At 38.5% G+C, this 21,678-nt stretch overlaps 1 protein-coding gene across 1 annotated transcript in view; it reads right to left on the reverse strand.

The window, feature by feature from the left end:
• Nucleotides 1-647: 647 nt before the first annotated feature.
• LOC105364030 (ankyrin-3) overlaps nt 648-21,678 on the reverse strand; it is an 84,016-nt gene continuing 62,985 nt past the window's right edge. The window contains exons 32-34 of the mRNA XM_011501871.1: nt 5,681-5,749; nt 1,242-1,320; nt 648-869 (exon numbers count right to left, since the gene is read on the reverse strand). Coding sequence (XP_011500173.1) covers nt 734-869; nt 1,242-1,320; nt 5,681-5,749 — 284 coding nt within the window. The 3' untranslated portion in view covers nt 648-733. The remainder of the gene's footprint in view (nt 870-1,241; nt 1,321-5,680; nt 5,750-21,678) is intronic.

Below are 21,678 nucleotides of genomic sequence, written 5' to 3' on the forward strand. Positions count from 1 at the left end.
GGCTGACGTAGTGGGAGACTAGCGTAGCAAAGCTAGTCAAACTAGCTATAAGTTATCGTCGCGCGAACAAATAAGGCTAGAGAGCAGGACAGGGCAACGAGAAAAGCTTGTTTATTAACTTTGTGGATAAAACTGTAATATTTTTTTGGTTTTTGTGGCATTTTTTACTCATTTACAAAGTAATAAACGACTCTAGGCCAAAATTAGTCATTCCTGTCTACATTCGTGGTAACACCACGCCATAATATTTTATTTATATATAATATATGCCAAGAGAACGAAATTTCATAGGCGCAATTACAAATTTTGTCCTTCCGTTCGTCAATGCATATTATATTACACACAAGCACACACCCTCGCGCGCATACACACACATGCGCGCGCATGCACACAGGCCCCTACATACATAAGCTCGCTCGCGCACACACACACGCACACACTTATATACATTTGAATGTATATGTTGGTGTGTATGCACGTGCTTATGTATGTATGCATGTGCGCGGGCGCGTGTGTACGCATATTGATTTATTTGTTTGTTTGTTTGTTTGTTTGTTTGTTTGTTTGTTTGTTTGTTTGTTTGTTTGTTTGTTTGTTTGTTTGTTTGTTTGTTTGTTTGTTTGTTTGTCTTTTGTTTGTTTGTTTGTTTGTTTGTTTGTTTGTTTGTTTGTTTATTTATTCTATGTATAAAGCGTTCCTTATTCATTTAGCTGCGATTTTCGGAGATACATCTTCATTGGGCCTTTCGCTCCTCCGCCATGAATTGATCGACAATCTTTTTCACTGACTCGTGCAGATTGTCGCTATCTCCAGTATCCTCACCCGTTACAGGCACCGAACTCGTAATTGTTCTCGTAACTCTCATTATTCTATGAACAGAAATAAAATCACATTTATACGTCGTTAATGATAATTATGTAATTTTATTCATAAACATAACATAAAACTTTAGTAGCCTTATTTTTGTCGATTATTTAAGCGTCTTCTTGCCAGAATATCTAAAAAAAAACTTTCCACGTAAGTTTAAAATTCAATATAAGTCACTTAATATTACTTAGGCAATCAATAAGATTAAAGATAATTTTTATATTGAATTAAATGCAAGTTAAAAGTTATATATATATTTTTTTTTTTTCATTTTACAGTAAGAATGCTAATTATTTAGTGTAAGAAAATTTATTTAAAAAACATTTGCGTCAATAAAAATAATAATAATAATTCATATGAAATTGAAGTATTACCTTTCATGTGTTTCAGGACTGGTTTCGGTTGTAATTGTTTCCATGAAAGTTGGCTCGCTTTGTTGTAAAAAGTCATTGTCTGTATAAAAAAAAAAAAAAACAAGCACAAAGATCAAATACAAACTAGTGAGAAAAATCCTTTACCTTTCAAGTGCTGATGTATTTTACGAAATATAAACAAATACGCAAAATAAATGTATTTATATATCAATATTAAATTATTCCATTCATTTAGACGTACTATATATGTCAATTTTACATCATGCCCATACAAGGGTTTGGTACTAGACACATATAAAAAAATTAACAACATTACTAAACATTTGACAATGCAAATCGTACGCATTATGCTTTACTCAATTAGCCAAGTTTAAATGCAATCTACGCAAGTTTTATATGTAATACTCTATATTTTTATTAAAAATAAAGTATAAATTTACTTTATTTTGAAGCTTATTAAATAAAGCTTTTCCTTCGATAAAAAAAAAAACAACAAACAAAAATAAATAAAAACATATTTCGATTATTACATATTACAAATATAAAAATTTTATTTCATTATTACAAGTTATTATTGATATGAATAATATAGATTATCAATGTATAAGATATTACTAAAGATGAAATGAAAATGTATGATGATGAAGTATCTAAGTTTTCAAAGTAGGATCTCTGTTTTTTTACAAGACAGAAAAACTTACTTTGTTCGAAGGATCGCTTGTAGCTTTCGTTTTTTTTTTCTTTTTTTTTTCTTTTTACCTTTGAACGTACAATTTCTTTTCTTTTATATATATATATAATATAATATAATATAAAAATAAGATACCAGTGCTACACGCAGCGAGCTTGTGAGATATAAATGACAAAAGCTGTCGAATATATAAGTAAAGCATTTTAGCAATTATTTAAATATTCCCGGATTTAATATAGCTAACTTGTATTTGCGAAGACATAGCCTTCAGTCTGATAAATAATAACAATATATCGCATTAAGTTAGTATTTTTCATATGTAAAGAGGTAATGATGAAATAAAATGCAGCTTTCTTTTATAAAATAAATTCCATTAAATAGAACTACCAGATTAGTATTGTTAGACGAACATTAGGCAGTAAAGTTGTACTTTTATCTATAAGACTCCATATTATAAATGTAATTTACAAAGTGAAATAACGTTTTGGTTAACGTGTATGCATTATTAAAATTAAATATTCCACAATTTAATACATTCGCCTAATAATCCTAAGAATGTCTACAATCAACTTTGTCGTTGGTCCCTCTACGTTTTAGCTTTATCTTTATTTTGTTAAAAAAAAAAAATATCGTGATTATTAGAAGAATATTATTGGGAATTAGAAGTCGTGGATATAATATTATTGTGTATATTGTATGCGCCAACTACAATGTCAAAATACGAATTCGCCAAGAGAGTTAAAGTAAGAGAATTTATAAAAATATACGAAACTGCTTCCCATGCTAATTTAATATAAATTTTATACCATCATGCACTACGTTTGATTATCCATACATACTTATATACAAAATATACAGTCTGATGCATCAGAAAAAGAAAGCTTGTTTGCTATTTTATATATTATATTGTTAACTCTTACCTTTCAATATGATTGATTATATTGTAATTAAGCTATATTACGATTTAAAGTAATTGGTAAATAATTCACGTACCCAGTATCCATTACGGAATGACTAGAAAAGATGCTGGTGACATTTTGAAAAGTTTCTGGCTCCAGAACAAAAAGTACAGCTAGTAGGGCCACCAAAAGTGAAACAGATGCAATCATCCCATACGTGCATCTGGAATTTTTATTCTCCTTTCCAGATATTGATCCTAGAATCGCTTTAACGTGACCATTTTGTCGACTTGAATTCTCTGATCCTATACAAGTACGTTGTTCTGCCACGTAAATATCATTCTTCTTATAATTTTCTCAAAATTTTCAATAATTTCACGGTAATTTCGGATTGATAATTGACCATACAATAAAAAGAAATGCTCAGTTCAGTTATTTCAGAAGGAAAATGTTATATATCATCAAAGTAAGAGAACTGTCAATCCGAAAGATTCAAAAAGCGCACACAGGAATGATGAATGATGATATGCTGCACCAGAAGCGCCCCTCATATATTGGAAGAGTCCCCGAATTTTCCCAGCAAGAAGGCTTCGTAGAATTGATACATGAACTTCAACGCAAAACAAAACAATGTGACGCCTAATGTGACACACCCGACGCACCTGCGATCAACCAACGTTGAAAAAAAAAACCAGATTCTTCGATAGTAATAAAAATCACATAAAGTGCTGATAAATAATATCAGCTTGTACAAGCTTTGTTTTTCTGTTGGCTTCGTAATAATTCATTTAACCAACGCCATCAATTTGGAGAATTTTACAATAGCTATTCTTATATTATAACAATTACTGGAATTGATGGAAATTTATGCCAGACTACACTTTACTAATTCTATATTACAAAGTATACAAATTTTATTACATTAACTACTATCGAAAGAGTTTCTGTTAATAATAGTTTATAACATGCAAAGCTTTGACCAAGTTTAGTAAAGTACCTTAAGCTTGTTATATGCAATACTTAAAAGGCATAGTAGCTCAAGCTTATACAAACTTTATTAGCTAAAATTGTTCATTTTGGATATTAAATATTTTCTATTAAAGCAGGATCGTAGGCATTATTATTATTATTATTATTAAAAATTTTAAGCCACCAAACAAACACAATGCAATGGTTATTTATATTATAACGTACATTTATGCGATGATATCTTACGGATTAGCGGGACATATACATTGCTTACTTATAACATTAGCTGTGAGTGAGGTACCTTGATCATCCTCCATTGGGGAAAGTTCAGCCCCTTCGTGCAGTGCAACATCTGAACCACTGGAGCTTCCATAACTGCGCCTCTTATTCGGAGATTTTCTTCTATAATGAGAAGAACCATCGCTATCTGTATCGCTAATTGTTCCCTGGATCGAGCCATTTTTAACATAGTTATCATCTGTATACGAAACTGGCGAAATGTCTACCGGAAATTGAGTTTCCCACAACTCTGCCGAGATACTCGCCTCTCCAGAGCTACTCATCTTTCCCCAAGATTCCTGCTTATCGTCCGAAAAATATTTTTTAGTTCCTGTTTCGGTGATCGTTCTATTCGACGTTCTATCTATATTGGGATCTCTTGCACCTTCGAAGTCACAAGTGTCTTCTGATCTTTCATTAGTCGATGATTTCATAACGTATGAAGAAACTTGGTTACATCGATCCGCACTTTCATTCATTCGATTATCTTGATTGGAAAGCAATTCGCGCTGTTGTGTTTCGTATAAATCAGAATAATTCGTCATATTATCGTTTAAAATCTCCTCTCTCTCAGGCACTTTTGTTCTTATACTGTCAGTACCGACAATTTCTTTCATAAATTTATTGTCAATAATCAGAGCCTCTTTTTTAGTGGGAGATTTATACAATTGTTTCTTTAGCTCCGTAACTGTCGACGGGTTTTCCAAATGTTTCTGTAAAGTCTCATTCTTCAAATCTAATTTCAAGCCACTTATGTTTAATGATGTCTTGATTGTAGTAGATTGTCGAGGTACAGGAACAGGGTGCTTTGTAGAAGTTGAAGAAACATGCCTCTCTACAGTTCCATCAATCTCAGCCGAATCATGCCCTGACCCATCCAAAAGGACATGGACAAGAACAGGAGCAAGGACATAAAGCACATTGATACACACTAAAAATGTTAATTCTAGCCCATCTGCAAAGGGGCTCAAAAACAGAACGAAATCTGTTTTGAAAATTCTATGTCTAAAGTGTGATTTTTCAAACAATGAATGAACTAGAAAGAAGGATTGAATATCATGAATCTATGTAAGTCGAGTTTAAATTAGTAAATATGAACAAATTGTTAGGATTAATCATTAAAAACACTTAATGAGTTATGTCTAGATGTTTGCATGTTGCTGTTTTTTAAAAAAAAATTTTTTTTTGTTATATATATATATATATATATATATCAAAAGGTACGCAGAAAGGCTCATTTAATGAAATACTGAAAATTTATTGAAAAATATATCTTTAAATATTATGCGGTAAAGTAAATTTACTTATAAAGTATTTGAATTCGCTACGTTAATGACGTATAATCATTAGATGAAGTTAATTAGTTTACTACGGTACTAACGCCTTAACCGAGTACCTTTTGAATAAAGTGACATACAATAAAGTTAGTGTAGGAAGCGTCAGCATGTGCCAACTATAGAAGATAAAGCTAAATATAACCGAGGGCACCAAAATATGAATTTAATATGACGTATTAAACATACTGATCCTTCGACCTAAATCAGTTTTGTGTTTCCATCATGACAGATGATTTGATGTATCGTTTATAATAAATATATCACCTGTTTGATTTAGCGAACGTGCATGATCAGTTAGGAGTTGTGCCCGTTTGGTTGCTTCCTGCGTAATATCTGTAATACACAAACAAGCCACATTATTTTCACTGGCAGTGATTATTGTAACATCAAAAGCAGTGATTAACAGATATTAGGATGAATGATGTTTCCCTGCATGGCATATCTTGTATAATGCTTCACTAGACCGTGGCTTCCTGTTAATTTGAATGAAATTATTACTTACTTTAAAATATTTGAATTTGTGATGTTTATGTTTAGCTAAATAATAAAGAATAGATAGGGGAAAAATAATATGTAAAATTTGTCAAAAAAGAAAATTGTGATAAAGGCGTATCATTTCATAATTGATTTTCCAACTCTGGCCGATAGGTGCGCGAAACATCACGAAAACCTGGAATCATGCATCAAACTCAGGTAAAAAAAAGCTGTTAAAATTATAGTCACAAAAGTCGTTACAATATATTGTGTTTTGTGTGACATAAAAACTAATGAAAAGACGCTAGATATGAAATTGGGATTTTCGGATTTTGAAAATCAAGACCTGTCTTTAATCTTGGACATTTATAACATGTTTATAATGTCTTGATCTTAATTAAAGAGCGATGATCAAGATTAAAGAAGTTATTAGTCATTGTTAAAAATGAAAATACAGTCAAATGGGTGGTTGCTCGTCGATTGATACAATGAATAATTGATTTTAAAATTCCATTACTACATTGAGACACTTCATAAACAAATATTTACAAATGTTTTGCCAATGTCCAAATAAAGATAAGAGTGCAGTAATAGTTTTTAGAATCACATATGATATATGTGAACTAAGGTTACAAAAAGCATTAACTTAATTAATCATGTTACACACAGCTGGTATATAATATATATATATATATGTATGTGTGATATATGTACGTATATAACACAATTATTGCAAGGTACCTTTACTGCTATTGTCAGTGAACTCGGCAGAGATGGGTGGTGGGGTCGCCGCCGAACGCACAGACTTTGTTATGACTGTGGTAACGGTTTGATGTGCGTGAGGTTCAGAATGCAATAAGCTACTAGAAACATCTCTTTCAACTATTGTAATTAACTCTTCCCTAATTTGAATATCGGACCGTTGTATCTCTTGGTAAGACTTAACCTCTTGTGGAATGCGTGACTCTACTTTACGTATAACGTTTGTCGTACAAATATTCGAAGACCCTGGAATTATGTCTGGTTCTAAAGCAATGTCGTTTTTCACTTTATGTGAATCACTGACGCCTGAACTTACATCGTAGCTACCAGACGGTCTAGACTCTATAGATTCATTCTTTGTATCTTCCCAGAATTTTCCCGTTGCATCTCTAATACCTTCAGTTGCGTGATCAACCTCTTTCACTAATTTATGGGTTGCACCTCGAGCCTTCTTTACAATGCTAGATACAACACCACCTTTTTTAGATTTTTTTACTATATCCCTTTCAGTTTTACCGACTGGATCACGCTCTAATGAACTTCTACCCGAATTTGATTCTGAACTCGAGGAATTGGCCACAATAGGAAATGGCTCGTTTCTTAAATTTGCTGTATTTCGTGCGTCATCAAGGAAAACTAGGGTAGCATTTTTCGTATTAGCTACATTTATACAATCAGTCTTTTTTGAAAGAAATGAATCTTTATCTTCGACGGATTGGTTAGACTCATGTAAAGAGCGAGGTGCTATGTTATCTAATTCGTTACTAGTCACAGCGCTTGAAATTTGTACAGGACTACATTTCCTTACATTATCAGTTATGCTAATTACCGTTCGCTTATACGATTTATTTACATCTTCGGATTTGCTATCATTGGCATTAGCACTTACATTTACAGGCTCACTCGCCATTTTCTTAAACTGATCCTTAGTATTCTTATGATCGGTTGACGCAAAACTCGTAGTTACATTATCTACATTTGATAAAACTTCTAACGGATTATTATTATTCTCTACTTCAACCGGTGTAGTAATCGACTCCGTATTCTTCTTAGTTTTCTTTTCTTCATCGAGTGCTTCTTGTTTCGTTTCCTCAACGAATTCTTTAACATCATCAACAACCTCTCCAGCTGCCTGTTTTGCACTTTTCAATATACCAGATAAAAAGCCACCAGATTTTTCCTTGTGCTTTTTAGACGAGAATTTCGTGGAGCTATCCAATTTGGATTTCGGAATTTCAGGATTAACATTAACCATAGTATCGATATTAACTTTAGTTTTTTTCGCAGCTGCTTCCGTTGAATCAGCAACCTCCTTCACGGTCTTCTCAGTTTTCACTTTAGCATCATTTGCTGTATCAACAATTTTGTCCATTGCGTCCCTTGTTGCATCAACGACATTGTCCTTTGCATCTCTTGTTGTATCGACGACTTTGTCCTTTGCAGCCTTGCTCGTGTCCTTCACATCCTCGACTACGTCGTGAACTTTTGTAGCAGCTTTCTTTCCAGTATCATCAATTTTATCTTTGAGGTCGCCCAAGCCATGTTCGATTTTTCTCTCAGTTGTTGAAAGTTTTGTTCCAACTGCTTCGGCTCCTTTCTTGACGTCATCTACAACCTTCTCAGCCCCATCTTTCAGACCCTTGGCCGCTTTCTCTGCTGCTCTTTTAGCTTTTTCTTCTTCTTCAATAGCTTCTTGTTTAGTCTCTTCAGCAAATTCCTTCACGTCGTCTGCAACTTCGTCGGCTGCGTGTTTCGCGCCTTTGAAAATTCCAGAGAAGAATCCGCCAGTTTTATCTTTAGCTTTTTTCGCAGCAGCTTCCGTTGAATCAGCAACCTCCTTCACGGTCTTCTCAGTTTTCACTTTAACATCATTTGCTGTATCAACAATTTTGTCCTTTGCATCTCTTGTTATATCGACGACTTTGTCCTTTGCAGCCTTGCTCGTGTCCTTCACATCCTCGACTACGTCATGAACTTTTGTAGCAGCTTTCTTTCCAGTATCATCAATTTTATCTTTGAGGTCGCCCAAGCCATGTTCGATTTTTCTCTCAGTTGTTGAAAGTTTTGTTCCAACTGCTTCGGCTCCTTTCTTGACGTCATCTACAACCTTCTCAGCCCCATCTTTCAGACCCTTGGCCGCTTTCTCTGCTGCTCTTTTAGCTTTTTCTTCTTCTTCAATAGCTTCTTGTTTAGTCTCTTCAGCAAATTCCTTCACGTCGTCTGCAACTTCGTCGGCTGCGTGTTTCGCGCCTTTGAAAATTCCAGAGAAGAATCCGCCAGTTTTATCTTTAGCTTTTTTCGCAGCAGCTTCCGTTGAATCAGCAACCTCCTTCACGGTCTTCTCAGTTTTCACTTTAACATCATTTGCTGTATCAACAATTTTGTCCTTTGCGTCCCTTGTTGCATCAACGACATTGTCCTTTGCATCTCTTGTTGTATCGACGACTTTGTCCTTTGCAGCCTTGCTCGTGTCCTTCACATCCTCGACTACGTCGTGAACTTTTGTAGCAGCTTTCTTTCCAGTATCATCAATTTTATCTTTGAGGTCGCCCAAGCCATGTTCGATTTTTCTCTCAGTTGTTGAAAGTTTTGTTCCAACTGCTTCGGCTCCTTTCTTGACGTCATCTACAACCTTCTCAGCCCCATCTTTCAGACCCTTGGCCGCTTTCTCTGCTGCTCTTTTAGCTTTTTCTTCTTCTTCAATAGCTTCTTGTTTAGTCTCTTCAGCAAATTCCTTCACGTCGTCTGCAACTTCGTCGGCTGCGTGTTTCGCGCCTTTGAAAATTCCAGAGAAGAATCCGCCAGTTTTATCTTTAGCTTTTTTCGCAGCAGCTTCCGTTGAATCAGCAACCTCCTTCACGGTCTTCTCAGTTTTCACTTTAACATCATTTGCTGTATCAACAATTTTGTCCTTTGCGTCCCTTGTTGCATCAACGACATTGTCCTTTGCATCTCTTGTTGTATCGACGACTTTGTCCTTTGCAGCCTTGCTCGTGTCCTTCACATCCTCGACTACGTCGTGAACTTTTGTAGCAGCTTTCTTTCCAGTATCATCAATTTTATCTTTGAGGTCGCCCAAGCCATGTTCGATTTTTCTCTCAGTTGTTGAAAGTTTTGTTCCAACTGCTTCGGCTCCTTTCTTGACGTCATCTACAACCTTCTCAGCCCCATCTTTCAGACCCTTGGCCGCTTTCTCTGCTGCTCTTTTAGCTTTTTCTTCTTCTTCAATAGCTTCTTGTTTAGTCTCTTCAGCAAATTCCTTCACGTCGTCTGCAACTTCGTCGGCTGCGTGTTTCGCGCCTTTGAAAATTCCAGAGAAGAATCCGCCAGTTTTATCTTTAGCTTTTTTCGCAGCAGCTTCCGTTGAATCAGCAACCTCCTTCACGGTCTTCTCAGTTTTCACTTTAACATCATTTGCTGTATCAACAATTTTGTCCTTTGCGTCCCTTGTTGCATCAACGACATTGTCCTTTGCATCTCTTGTTGTATCGACGACTTTGTCCTTTGCAGCCTTGCTCGTGTCCTTCACATCCTCGACTACGTCGTGAACTTTTGTAGCAGCTTTCTTTCCAGTATCATCAATTTTATCTTTGAGGTCGCCCAAGCCATGTTCGATTTTTCTCTCAGTTGTTGAAAGTTTTGTTCCAACTGCTTCGGCTCCTTTCTTGACGTCATCTACAACCTTCTCAGCCCCATCTTTCAGACCCTTGGCCGCTTTCTCTGCTGCTCTTTTAGCTTTTTCTTCTTCTTCAATAGCTTCTTGTTTAGTCTCTTCAGCAAATTCCTTCACGTCGTCTGCAACTTCGTCGGCTGCGTGTTTCGCGCCTTTGAAAATTCCAGAGAAGAATCCGCCAGTTTTATCTTTAGCTTTTTTCGCAGCAGCTTCCGTTGAATCAGCAACCTCCTTCACGGTCTTCTCAGTTTTCACTTTAACATCATTTGCTGTATCAACAATTTTGTCCTTTGCGTCCCTTGTTGCATCAACGACATTGTCCTTTGCATCTCTTGTTGTATCGACGACTTTGTCCTTTGCAGCCTTGCTCGTGTCCTTCACATCCTCGACTACGTCGTGAACTTTTGTAGCAGCTTTCTTTCCAGTATCATCAATTTTATCTTTGAGGTCGCCCAAGCCATGTTCGATTTTTCTCTCAGTTGTTGAAAGTTTTGTTCCAACTGCTTCGGCTCCTTTCTTGACGTCATCTACAACCTTCTCAGCCCCATCTTTCAGACCCTTGGCCGCTTTCTCTGCTGCTCTTTTAGCTTTTTCTTCTTCTTCAATAGCTTCTTGTTTAGTCTCTTCAGCAAATTCCTTCACGTCGTCTGCAACTTCGTCGGCTGCGTGTTTCGCGCCTTTGAAAATTCCAGAGAAGAATCCGCCAGTTTTATCTTTAGCTTTTTTCGCAGCAGCTTCCGTTGAATCAGCAACCTCCTTCACGGTCTTCTCAGTTTTCACTTTAACATCATTTGCTGTATCAACAATTTTGTCCTTTGCGTCCCTTGTTGCATCAACGACATTGTCCTTTGCATCTCTTGTTGTATCGACGACTTTGTCCTTTGCAGCCTTGCTCGTGTCCTTCACATCCTCGACTACGTCGTGAACTTTTGTAGCAGCTTTCTTTCCAGTATCATCAATTTTATCTTTGAGGTCGCCCAAGCCATGTTCGATTTTTCTCTCAGTTGTTGAAAGTTTTGTTCCAACTGCTTCGGCTCCTTTCTTGACGTCATCTACAACCTTCTCAGCCCCATCTTTCAGACCCTTGGCCGCTTTCTCTGCTGCTCTTTTAGCTTTTTCTTCTTCTTCAATAGCTTCTTGTTTAGTCTCTTCAGCAAATTCCTTCACGTCGTCTGCAACTTCGTCGGCTGCGTGTTTCGCGCCTTTGAAAATTCCAGAGAAGAATCCGCCAGTTTTATCTTTAGCTTTTTTCGCAGCAGCTTCCGTTGAATCAGCAACCTCCTTCACGGTCTTCTCAGTTTTCACTTTAACATCATTTGCTGTATCAACAATTTTGTCCTTTGCGTCCCTTGTTGCATCAACGACATTGTCCTTTGCATCTCTTGTTGTATCGACGACTTTGTCCTTTGCAGCCTTGCTCGTGTCCTTCACATCCTCGACTACGTCGTGAACTTTTGTAGCAGCTTTCTTTCCAGTATCATCAATTTTATCTTTGAGGTCGCCCAAGCCATGTTCGATTTTTCTCTCAGTTGTTGAAAGTTTTGTTCCAACTGCTTCGGCTCCTTTCTTGACGTCATCTACAACCTTCTCAGCCCCATCTTTCAGACCCTTGGCCGCTTTCTCTGCTGCTCTTTTAGCTTTTTCTTCTTCTTCAATAGCTTCTTGTTTAGTCTCTTCAGCAAATTCCTTCACGTCGTCTGCAACTTCGTCGGCTGCGTGTTTCGCGCCTTTGAAAATTCCAGAGAAGAATCCGCCAGTTTTATCTTTAGCTTTTTTCGCAGCAGCTTCCGTTGAATCAGCAACCTCCTTCACGGTCTTCTCAGTTTTCACTTTAACATCATTTGCTGTATCAACAATTTTGTCCTTTGCGTCCCTTGTTGCATCAACGACATTGTCCTTTGCATCTCTTGTTGTATCGACGACTTTGTCCTTTGCAGCCTTGCTCGTGTCCTTCACATCCTCGACTACGTCGTGAACTTTTGTAGCAGCTTTCTTTCCAGTATCATCAATTTTATCTTTGAGGTCGCCCAAGCCATGTTCGATTTTTCTCTCAGTTGTTGAAAGTTTTGTTCCAACTGCTTCGGCTCCTTTCTTGACGTCATCTACAACCTTCTCAGCCCCATCTTTCAGACCCTTGGCCGCTTTCTCTGCTGCTCTTTTAGCTTTTTCTTCTTCTTCAATAGCTTCTTGTTTAGTCTCTTCAGCAAATTCCTTCACGTCGTCTGCAACTTCGTCGGCTGCGTGTTTCGCGCCTTTGAAAATTCCAGAGAAGAATCCGCCAGTTTTATCTTTAGCTTTTTTCGCAGCAGCTTCCGTTGAATCAGCAACCTCCTTCACGGTCTTCTCAGTTTTCACTTTAACATCATTTGCTGTATCAACAATTTTGTCCTTTGCGTCCCTTGTTGCATCAACGACATTGTCCTTTGCATCTCTTGTTGTATCGACGACTTTGTCCTTTGCAGCCTTGCTCGTGTCCTTCACATCCTCGACTACGTCGTGAACTTTTGTAGCAGCTTTCTTTCCAGTATCATCAATTTTATCTTTGAGGTCGCCCAAGCCATGTTCGATTTTTCTCTCAGTTGTTGAAAGTTTTGTTCCAACTGCTTCGGCTCCTTTCTTGACGTCATCTACAACCTTCTCAGCCCCATCTTTCAGACCCTTGGCCGCTTTCTCTGCTGCTCTTTTAGCTTTTTCTTCTTCTTCAATAGCTTCTTGTTTAGTCTCTTCAGCAAATTCCTTCACGTCGTCTGCAACTTCGTCGGCTGCGTGTTTCGCGCCTTTGAAAATTCCAGAGAAGAATCCGCCAGTTTTATCTTTAGCTTTTTTCGCAGCAGCTTCCGTTGAATCAGCAACCTCCTTCACGGTCTTCTCAGTTTTCACTTTAACATCATTTGCTGTATCAACAATTTTGTCCTTTGCGTCCCTTGTTGCATCAACGACATTGTCCTTTGCATCTCTTGTTGTATCGACGACTTTGTCCTTTGCAGCCTTGCTCGTGTCCTTCACATCCTCGACTACGTCGTGAACTTTTGTAGCAGCTTTCTTTCCAGTATCATCAATTTTATCTTTGAGGTCGCCCAAGCCATGTTCGATTTTTCTCTCAGTTGTTGAAAGTTTTGTTCCAACTGCTTCGGCTCCTTTCTTGACGTCATCTACAACCTTCTCAGCCCCATCTTTCAGACCCTTGGCCGCTTTCTCTGCTGCTCTTTTAGCTTTTTCTTCTTCTTCAATAGCTTCTTGTTTAGTCTCTTCAGCAAATTCCTTCACGTCGTCTGCAACTTCGTCGGCTGCGTGTTTCGCGCCTTTGAAAATTCCAGAGAAGAATCCGCCAGTTTTATCTTTAGCTTTTTTCGCAGCAGCTTCCGTTGAATCAGCAACCTCCTTCACGGTCTTCTCAGTTTTCACTTTAACATCATTTGCTGTATCAACAATTTTGTCCTTTGCGTCCCTTGTTGCATCAACGACATTGTCCTTTGCATCTCTTGTTGTATCGACGACTTTGTCCTTTGCAGCCTTGCTCGTGTCCTTCACATCCTCGACTACGTCGTGAACTTTTGTAGCAGCTTTCTTTCCAGTATCATCAATTTTATCTTTGAGGTCGCCCAAGCCATGTTCGATTTTTCTCTCAGTTGTTGAAAGTTTTGTTCCAACTGCTTCGGCTCCTTTCTTGACGTCATCTACAACCTTCTCAGCCCCATCTTTCAGACCCTTGGCCGCTTTCTCTGCTGCTCTTTTAGCTTTTTCTTCTTCTTCAATAGCTTCTTGTTTAGTCTCTTCAGCAAATTCCTTCACGTCGTCTGCAACTTCGTCGGCTGCGTGTTTCGCGCCTTTGAAAATTCCAGAGAAGAATCCGCCAGTTTTATCTTTAGCTTTTTTCGCAGCAGCTTCCGTTGAATCAGCAACCTCCTTCACGGTCTTCTCAGTTTTCACTTTAACATCATTTGCTGTATCAACAATTTTGTCCTTTGCGTCCCTTGTTGCATCAACGACATTGTCCTTTGCATCTCTTGTTGTATCGACGACTTTGTCCTTTGCAGCCTTGCTCGTGTCCTTCACATCCTCGACTACGTCGTGAACTTTTGTAGCAGCTTTCTTTCCAGTATCATCAATTTTATCTTTGAGGTCGCCCAAGCCATGTTCGATTTTTCTCTCAGTTGTTGAAAGTTTTGTTCCAACTGCTTCGGCTCCTTTCTTGACGTCATCTACAACCTTCTCAGCCCCATCTTTCAGACCCTTGGCCGCTTTCTCTGCTGCTCTTTTAGCTTTTTCTTCTTCTTCAATAGCTTCTTGTTTAGTCTCTTCAGCAAATTCCTTCACGTCGTCTGCAACTTCGTCGGCTGCGTGTTTCGCGCCTTTGAAAATTCCAGAGAAGAATCCGCCAGTTTTATCTTTAGCTTTTTTCGCAGCAGCTTCCGTTGAATCAGCAACCTCCTTCACGGTCTTCTCAGTTTTCACTTTAACATCATTTGCTGTATCAACAATTTTGTCCTTTGCGTCCCTTGTTGCATCAACGACATTGTCCTTTGCATCTCTTGTTGTATCGACGACTTTGTCCTTTGCAGCCTTGCTCGTGTCCTTCACATCCTCGACTACGTCGTGAACTTTTGTAGCAGCTTTCTTTCCAGTATCATCAATTTTATCTTTGAGGTCGCCCAAGCCATGTTCGATTTTTCTCTCAGTTGTTGAAAGTTTTGTTCCAACTGCTTCGGCTCCTTTCTTGACGTCATCTACAACCTTCTCAGCCCCATCTTTCAGACCCTTGGCCGCTTTCTCTGCTGCTCTTTTAGCTTTTTCTTCTTCTTCAATAGCTTCTTGTTTAGTCTCTTCAGCAAATTCCTTCACGTCGTCTGCAACTTCGTCGGCTGCGTGTTTCGCGCCTTTGAAAATTCCAGAGAAGAATCCGCCAGTTTTATCTTTAGCTTTTTTCGCAGCAGCTTCCGTTGAATCAGCAACCTCCTTCACGGTCTTCTCAGTTTTCACTTTAACATCATTTGCTGTATCAACAATTTTGTCCTTTGCGTCCCTTGTTGCATCAACGACATTGTCCTTTGCATCTCTTGTTGTATCGACGACTTTGTCCTTTGCAGCCTTGCTCGTGTCCTTCACATCCTCGACTACGTCGTGAACTTTTGTAGCAGCTTTCTTTCCAGTATCATCAATTTTATCTTTGAGGTCGCCCAAGCCATGTTCGATTTTTCTCTCAGTTGTTGAAAGTTTTGTTCCAACTGCTTCGGCTCCTTTCTTGACGTCATCTACAACCTTCTCAGCCCCATCTTTCAGACCCTTGGCCGCTTTCTCTGCTGCTCTTTTAGCTTTTTCTTCTTCTTCAATAGCTTCTTGTTTAGTCTCTTCAGCAAATTCCTTCACGTCGTCTGCAACTTCGTCGGCTGCGTGTTTCGCGCCTTTGAAAATTCCAGAGAAGAATCCGCCAGTTTTATCTTTAGCTTTTTTCGCAGCAGCTTCCGTTGAATCAGCAACCTCCTTCACGGTCTTCTCAGTTTTCACTTTAACATCATTTGCTGTATCAACAATTTTGTCCTTTGCGTCCCTTGTTGCATCAACGACATTGTCCTTTGCATCTCTTGTTGTATCGACGACTTTGTCCTTTGCAGCCTTGCTCGTGTCCTTCACATCCTCGACTACGTCGTGAACTTTTGTAGCAGCTTTCTTTCCAGTATCATCAATTTTATCTTTGAGGTCGCCCAAGCCATGTTCGATTTTTCTCTCAGTTGTTGAAAGTTTTGTTCCAACTGCTTCGGCTCCTTTCTTGACGTCATCTACAACCTTCTCAGCCCCATCTTTCAGACCCTTGGCCGCTTTCTCTGCTGCTCTTTTAGCTTTTTCTTCTTCTTCAATAGCTTCTTGTTTAGTCTCTTCAGCAAATTCCTTCACGTCGTCTGCAACTTCGTCGGCTGCGTGTTTCGCGCCTTTGAAAATTCCAGAGAAGAATCCGCCAGTTTTATCTTTAGCTTTTTTCGCAGCAGCTTCCGTTGAATCAGCAACCTCCTTCACGGTCTTCTCAGTTTTCACTTTAACATCATTTGCTGTATCAACAATTTTGTCCTTTGCGTCCCTTGTTGCATCAACGACATTGTCCTTTGCATCTCTTGTTGTATCGACGACTTTGTCCTTTGCAGCCTTGCTCGTGTCCTTCACATCCTCGACTACGTCGTGAACTTTTGTAGCAGCTTTCTTTCCAGTATCATCAATTTTATCTTTGAGGTCGCCCAAGCCATGTTCGATTTTTCTCTCAGTTGTTGAAAGTTTTGTTCCAACTGCTTCGGCTCCTTTCTTGACGTCATCTACAACCTTCTCAGCCCCATCTTTCAGACCCTTGGCCGCTTTCTCTGCTGCTCTTTTAGCTTTTTCTTCTTCTTCAATAGCTTCTTGTTTAGTCTCTTCAGCAAATTCCTTCACGTCGTCTGCAACTTCGTCGGCTGCGTGTTTCGCGCCTTTGAAAATTCCAGAGAAGAATCCGCCAGTTTTATCTTTAGCTTTTTTCGCAGCAGCTTCCGTTGAATCAGCAACCTCCTTCACGGTCTTCTCAGTTTTCACTTTAACATCATTTGCTGTATCAACAATTTTGTCCTTTGCGTCCCTTGTTGCATCAACGACATTGTCCTTTGCATCTCTTGTTGTATCGACGACTTTGTCCTTTGCAGCCTTGCTCGTGTCCTTCACATCCTCGACTACGTCGTGAACTTTTGTAGCAGCTTTCTTTCCAGTATCATCAATTTTATCTTTGAGGTCGCCCAAGCCATGTTCGATTTTTCTCTCAGTTGTTGAAAGTTTTGTTCCAACTGCTTCGGCTCCTTTCTTGACGTCATCTACAACCTTCTCAGCCCCATCTTTCAGACCCTTGGCCGCTTTCTCTGCTGCTCTTTTAGCTTTTTCTTCTTCTTCAATAGCTTCTTGTTTAGTCTCTTCAGCAAATTCCTTCACGTCGTCTGCAACTTCGTCGGCTGCGTGTTTCGCGCCTTTGAAAATTCCAGAGAAGAATCCGCCAGTTTTATCTTTAGCTTTTTTCGCAGCAGCTTCCGTTGAATCAGCAACCTCCTTCACGGTCTTCTCAGTTTTCACTTTAACATCATTTGCTGTATCAACAATTTTGTCCTTTGCGTCCCTTGTTGCATCAACGACATTGTCCTTTGCATCTCTTGTTGTATCGACGACTTTGTCCTTTGCAGCCTTGCTCGTGTCCTTCACATCCTCGACTACGTCGTGAACTTTTGTAGCAGCTTTCTTTCCAGTATCATCAATTTTATCTTTGAGGTCGCCCAAGCCATGTTCGATTTTTCTCTCAGTTGTTGAAAGTTTTGTTCCAACTGCTTCGGCTCCTTTCTTGACGTCATCTACAACCTTCTCAGCCCCATCTTTCAGACCCTTGGCCGCTTTCTCTGCTGCTCTTTTAGCTTTTTCTTCTTCTTCAATAGCTTCTTGTTTAGTCTCTTCAGCAAATTCCTTCACGTCGTCTGCAACTTCGTCGGCTGCGTGTTTCGCGCCTTTGAAAATTCCAGAGAAGAATCCGCCAGTTTTATCTTTAGCTTTTTTCGCAGCAGCTTCCGTTGAATCAGCAACCTCCTTCACGGTCTTCTCAGTTTTCACTTTAACATCATTTGCTGTATCAACAATTTTGTCCTTTGCGTCCCTTGTTGCATCAACGACATTGTCCTTTGCATCTCTTGTTGTATCGACGACTTTGTCCTTTGCAGCCTTGCTCGTGTCCTTCACATCCTCGACTACGTCGTGAACTTTTGTAGCAGCTTTCTTTCCAGTATCATCAATTTTATCTTTGAGGTCGCCCAAGCCATGTTCGATTTTTCTCTCAGTTGTTGAAAGTTTTGTTCCAACTGCTTCGGCTCCTTTCTTGACGTCATCTACAACCTTCTCAGCCCCATCTTTCAGACCCTTGGCCGCTTTCTCTGCTGCTCTTTTAGCTTTTTCTTCTTCTTCAATAGCTTCTTGTTTAGTCTCTTCAGCAAATTCCTTCACGTCGTCTGCAACTTCGTCGGCTGCGTGTTTCGCGCCTTTGAAAATTCCAGAGAAGAATCCGCCAGTTTTATCTTTAGCTTTTTTCGCAGCAGCTTCCGTTGAATCAGCAACCTCCTTCACGGTCTTCTCAGTTTTCACTTTAACATCATTTGCTGTATCAACAATTTTGTCCTTTGCGTCCCTTGTTGCATCAACGACATTGTCCTTTGCATCTCTTGTTGTATCGACGACTTTGTCCTTTGCAGCCTTGCTCGTGTCCTTCACATCCTCGACTACGTCGTGAACTTTTGTAGCAGCTTTCTTTCCAGTATCATCAATTTTATCTTTGAGGTCGCCCAAGCCATGTTCGATTTTTCTCTCAGTTGTTGAAAGTTTTGTTCCAACTGCTTCGGCTCCTTTCTTGACGTCATCTACAACCTTCTCAGCCCCATCTTTCAGACCCTTGGCCGCTTTCTCTGCTGCTCTTTTAGCTTTTTCTTCTTCTTCAATAGCTTCTTGTTTAGTCTCTTCAGCAAATTCCTTCACGTCGTCTGCAACTTCGTCGGCTGCGTGTTTCGCGCCTTTGAAAATTCCAGAGAAGAATCCGCCAGTTTTATCTTTAGCTTTTTTCGCAGCAGCTTCCGTTGAATCAGCAACCTCCTTCACGGTCTTCTCAGTTTTCACTTTAACATCATTTGCTGTATCAACAATTTTGTCCTTTGCGTCCCTTGTTGCATCAACGACATTGTCCTTTGCATCTCTTGTTGTATCGACGACTTTGTCCTTTGCAGCCTTGCTCGTGTCCTTCACATCCTCGACTACGTCGTGAACTTTTGTAGCAGCTTTCTTTCCAGTATCATCAATTTTATCTTTGAGGTCGCCCAAGCCATGTTCGATTTTTCTCTCAGTTGTTGAAAGTTTTGTTCCAACTGCTTCGGCTCCTTTCTTGACGTCATCTACAACCTTCTCAGCCCCATCTTTCAGACCCTTGGCCGCTTTCTCTGCTGCTCTTTTAGCTTTTTCTTCTTCTTCAATAGCTTCTTGTTTAGTCTCTTCAGCAAATTCCTTCACGTCGTCTGCAACTTCGTCGGCTGCGTGTTTCGCGCCTTTGAAAATTCCAGAGAAGAATCCGCCAGTTTTATCTTTAGCTTTTTTCGCAGCTGCTTCCGTTGAATCAGCAACCTCCTTCACGGTCTTCTCAGTTTTCACTTTAGCATCATTTGCTGTATCAACAATTTTGTCCTTTGCGTCCCTTGTTGCATCAACGACATTGTCCTTTGCAGCCGTTGTTGGATCAACGACATTGTCATTTGCACGATTAGGCCATTGACTATGCTTCATCGAATCTTTCGTTGGTAAATCTTGCTTGAATTTATCGGTTTCGTTATGCACTGTTTGGCCGCGGTTATTTATAACATTTGCTGGATACGGACGTGCGTCGTTAATTCTCGCTATGTTAATACTATCTTCCAAGAATTGCTCCGTAGCTTTTTTAATATCTTTGCTATTAATATTTACATTGTCTTTTATACAGTCTGGAAAATTTTCTGTATAGAGTTGTAATTTTTCTGAACTTGTATGACGTATATTTGCAGATTCTTGATTTCCCTCTAATTTTGACGACAGCGGTTGATTATAATCTAGTGTCTGATTTTTATAGTCATTGGGGTATGGATTTGGTCTTACAGTTGTCATTTTAGTATCTTCCAATAAATTGTCTCTGATATTCCGTGTTGCTTCATGAATACTTTCACGTTGTGTTGTTTGTAAATTATTTTTTTCTATGGATTTACCGTATTTTTTTCCCTTTGTTTTCGGATTTTTGAATTTATTAAAGAATCCGCTTGATTTATCGTTATCTTTCTCATCTGCTTCCTTAGATGTTTGCTCGTGTGTACTGTCCTTATGTTTCTGTTCGTCATTTTCGTTATTCGAATATCGTTGGTATATATTATCTACATAATGTACATCTGCATCGATTGTTTTTACAACGGGATCCGTATAATATGCTGAATTTTTTTTAATGTCTTTTAAAATGTTTGTAGTGATTTTTCTGGTTTCTTCATCACCACTGTCAAATGAAACATCATTGGAAGAATTTTTTTCTTTGGAACTGCTTCTGCTTTTGCTTTTTGATTTTGAGTGTTTAAATATTCCAAAAATGCCAACATTTTTATCCTTGGCCGTATCGGTTAGATGTTTATCAAGTACATCATCTTTTACATTAATATCTACATTTGTCAAATCTTGGCGATTTTGCTGTTTGTCTTGTATTTGTTCGACAGTTATAACTTCATGGCCGTGCGTTTCATTCGTATATTTTTTCATATCGTCCAACAAATTTATTGTTATTAGTTTTGTGTCTTCATCAGCACTGTCGAATGAAATTTCCTTCGATTGTTTGGACTTATCTTTTCTTAATTTTGGTGTTTTGAATATGCCTGCAAATATACCGTTCGTTTTGTCTTTTAATTTTTTATTTTCAGTTTCGATATTATCTCTTTTCTCTTTATTAATATTTTCTTTTGCACTATAAACTATTTCATAGGCTGATGGTTGATTATTTTTATCAATCATACATTCGTGTTGAGATTGCGGTGCATCGATTTTGTCTGTGGTAACCGTTTCACAAATTGCCTTGCTCTTCGATTGATTATCACCACCGTATTTTGGAGATTCACTCTCATCGATTTCCTCATTATCAAGAATTTTTTTATTTTTACCGTCCCTAGTAGTTGTAATTATAGTTTTAGTAGTTATTGTTGTTACAGTCCTATCGCCATTAGTCCCTACAATGCATTTCTGCTGAATAATAGGCGGTTCAACCGCTACGCTCGGATCATCTACCATCGTATGTTTCTGTTGCATTATAACATATCCCACCTCATTATTTTTTCGCACATCATCATTAGAAACCACCGACCACCCTTCCGTCGTTAATTCGCCCATCTTTTTCTCAGCATCTTGTCTTACACCTGTTAATTAAGTATTTCATATTTTAGCCATGTAAAATTCGTTTTTAAATAAGTATCATTATGATCATATTTTCATATTCTGTATTCATCATTAGTGTTAGCTGAATGACTTTTTCTTGCCTATCGATATAATGATAACGGCTGTTAGACTTCCATATAGCTTGTGCGTAGTGTAAGTGCTGTGGAGCAGTCATCACCATTATTAGATTAACTAATATTCTATTATTTTAATGATTTTGTTATTGATACTTTAAAAGACGTTATTTTGATATTTTATTAATGCATCTAAATCATATAATGAAATTTCATACGTTTTCATATCACTGGATCAATTATTGTTAGACAGAAATATTTATTAATAGAACTGCTTTTGTAAATCTATGTAAGTAAGTAAACACTAAATAGTT

The sequence above is a fragment of the Ceratosolen solmsi genome, unplaced genomic scaffold (assembly GCF_000503995.2).
Source record: "Ceratosolen solmsi marchali unplaced genomic scaffold, CerSol_1.0 scaffold23, whole genome shotgun sequence".
In the NCBI taxonomy this organism is placed as follows: Eukaryota; Metazoa; Arthropoda; class Insecta; order Hymenoptera; family Agaonidae; genus Ceratosolen; species Ceratosolen solmsi.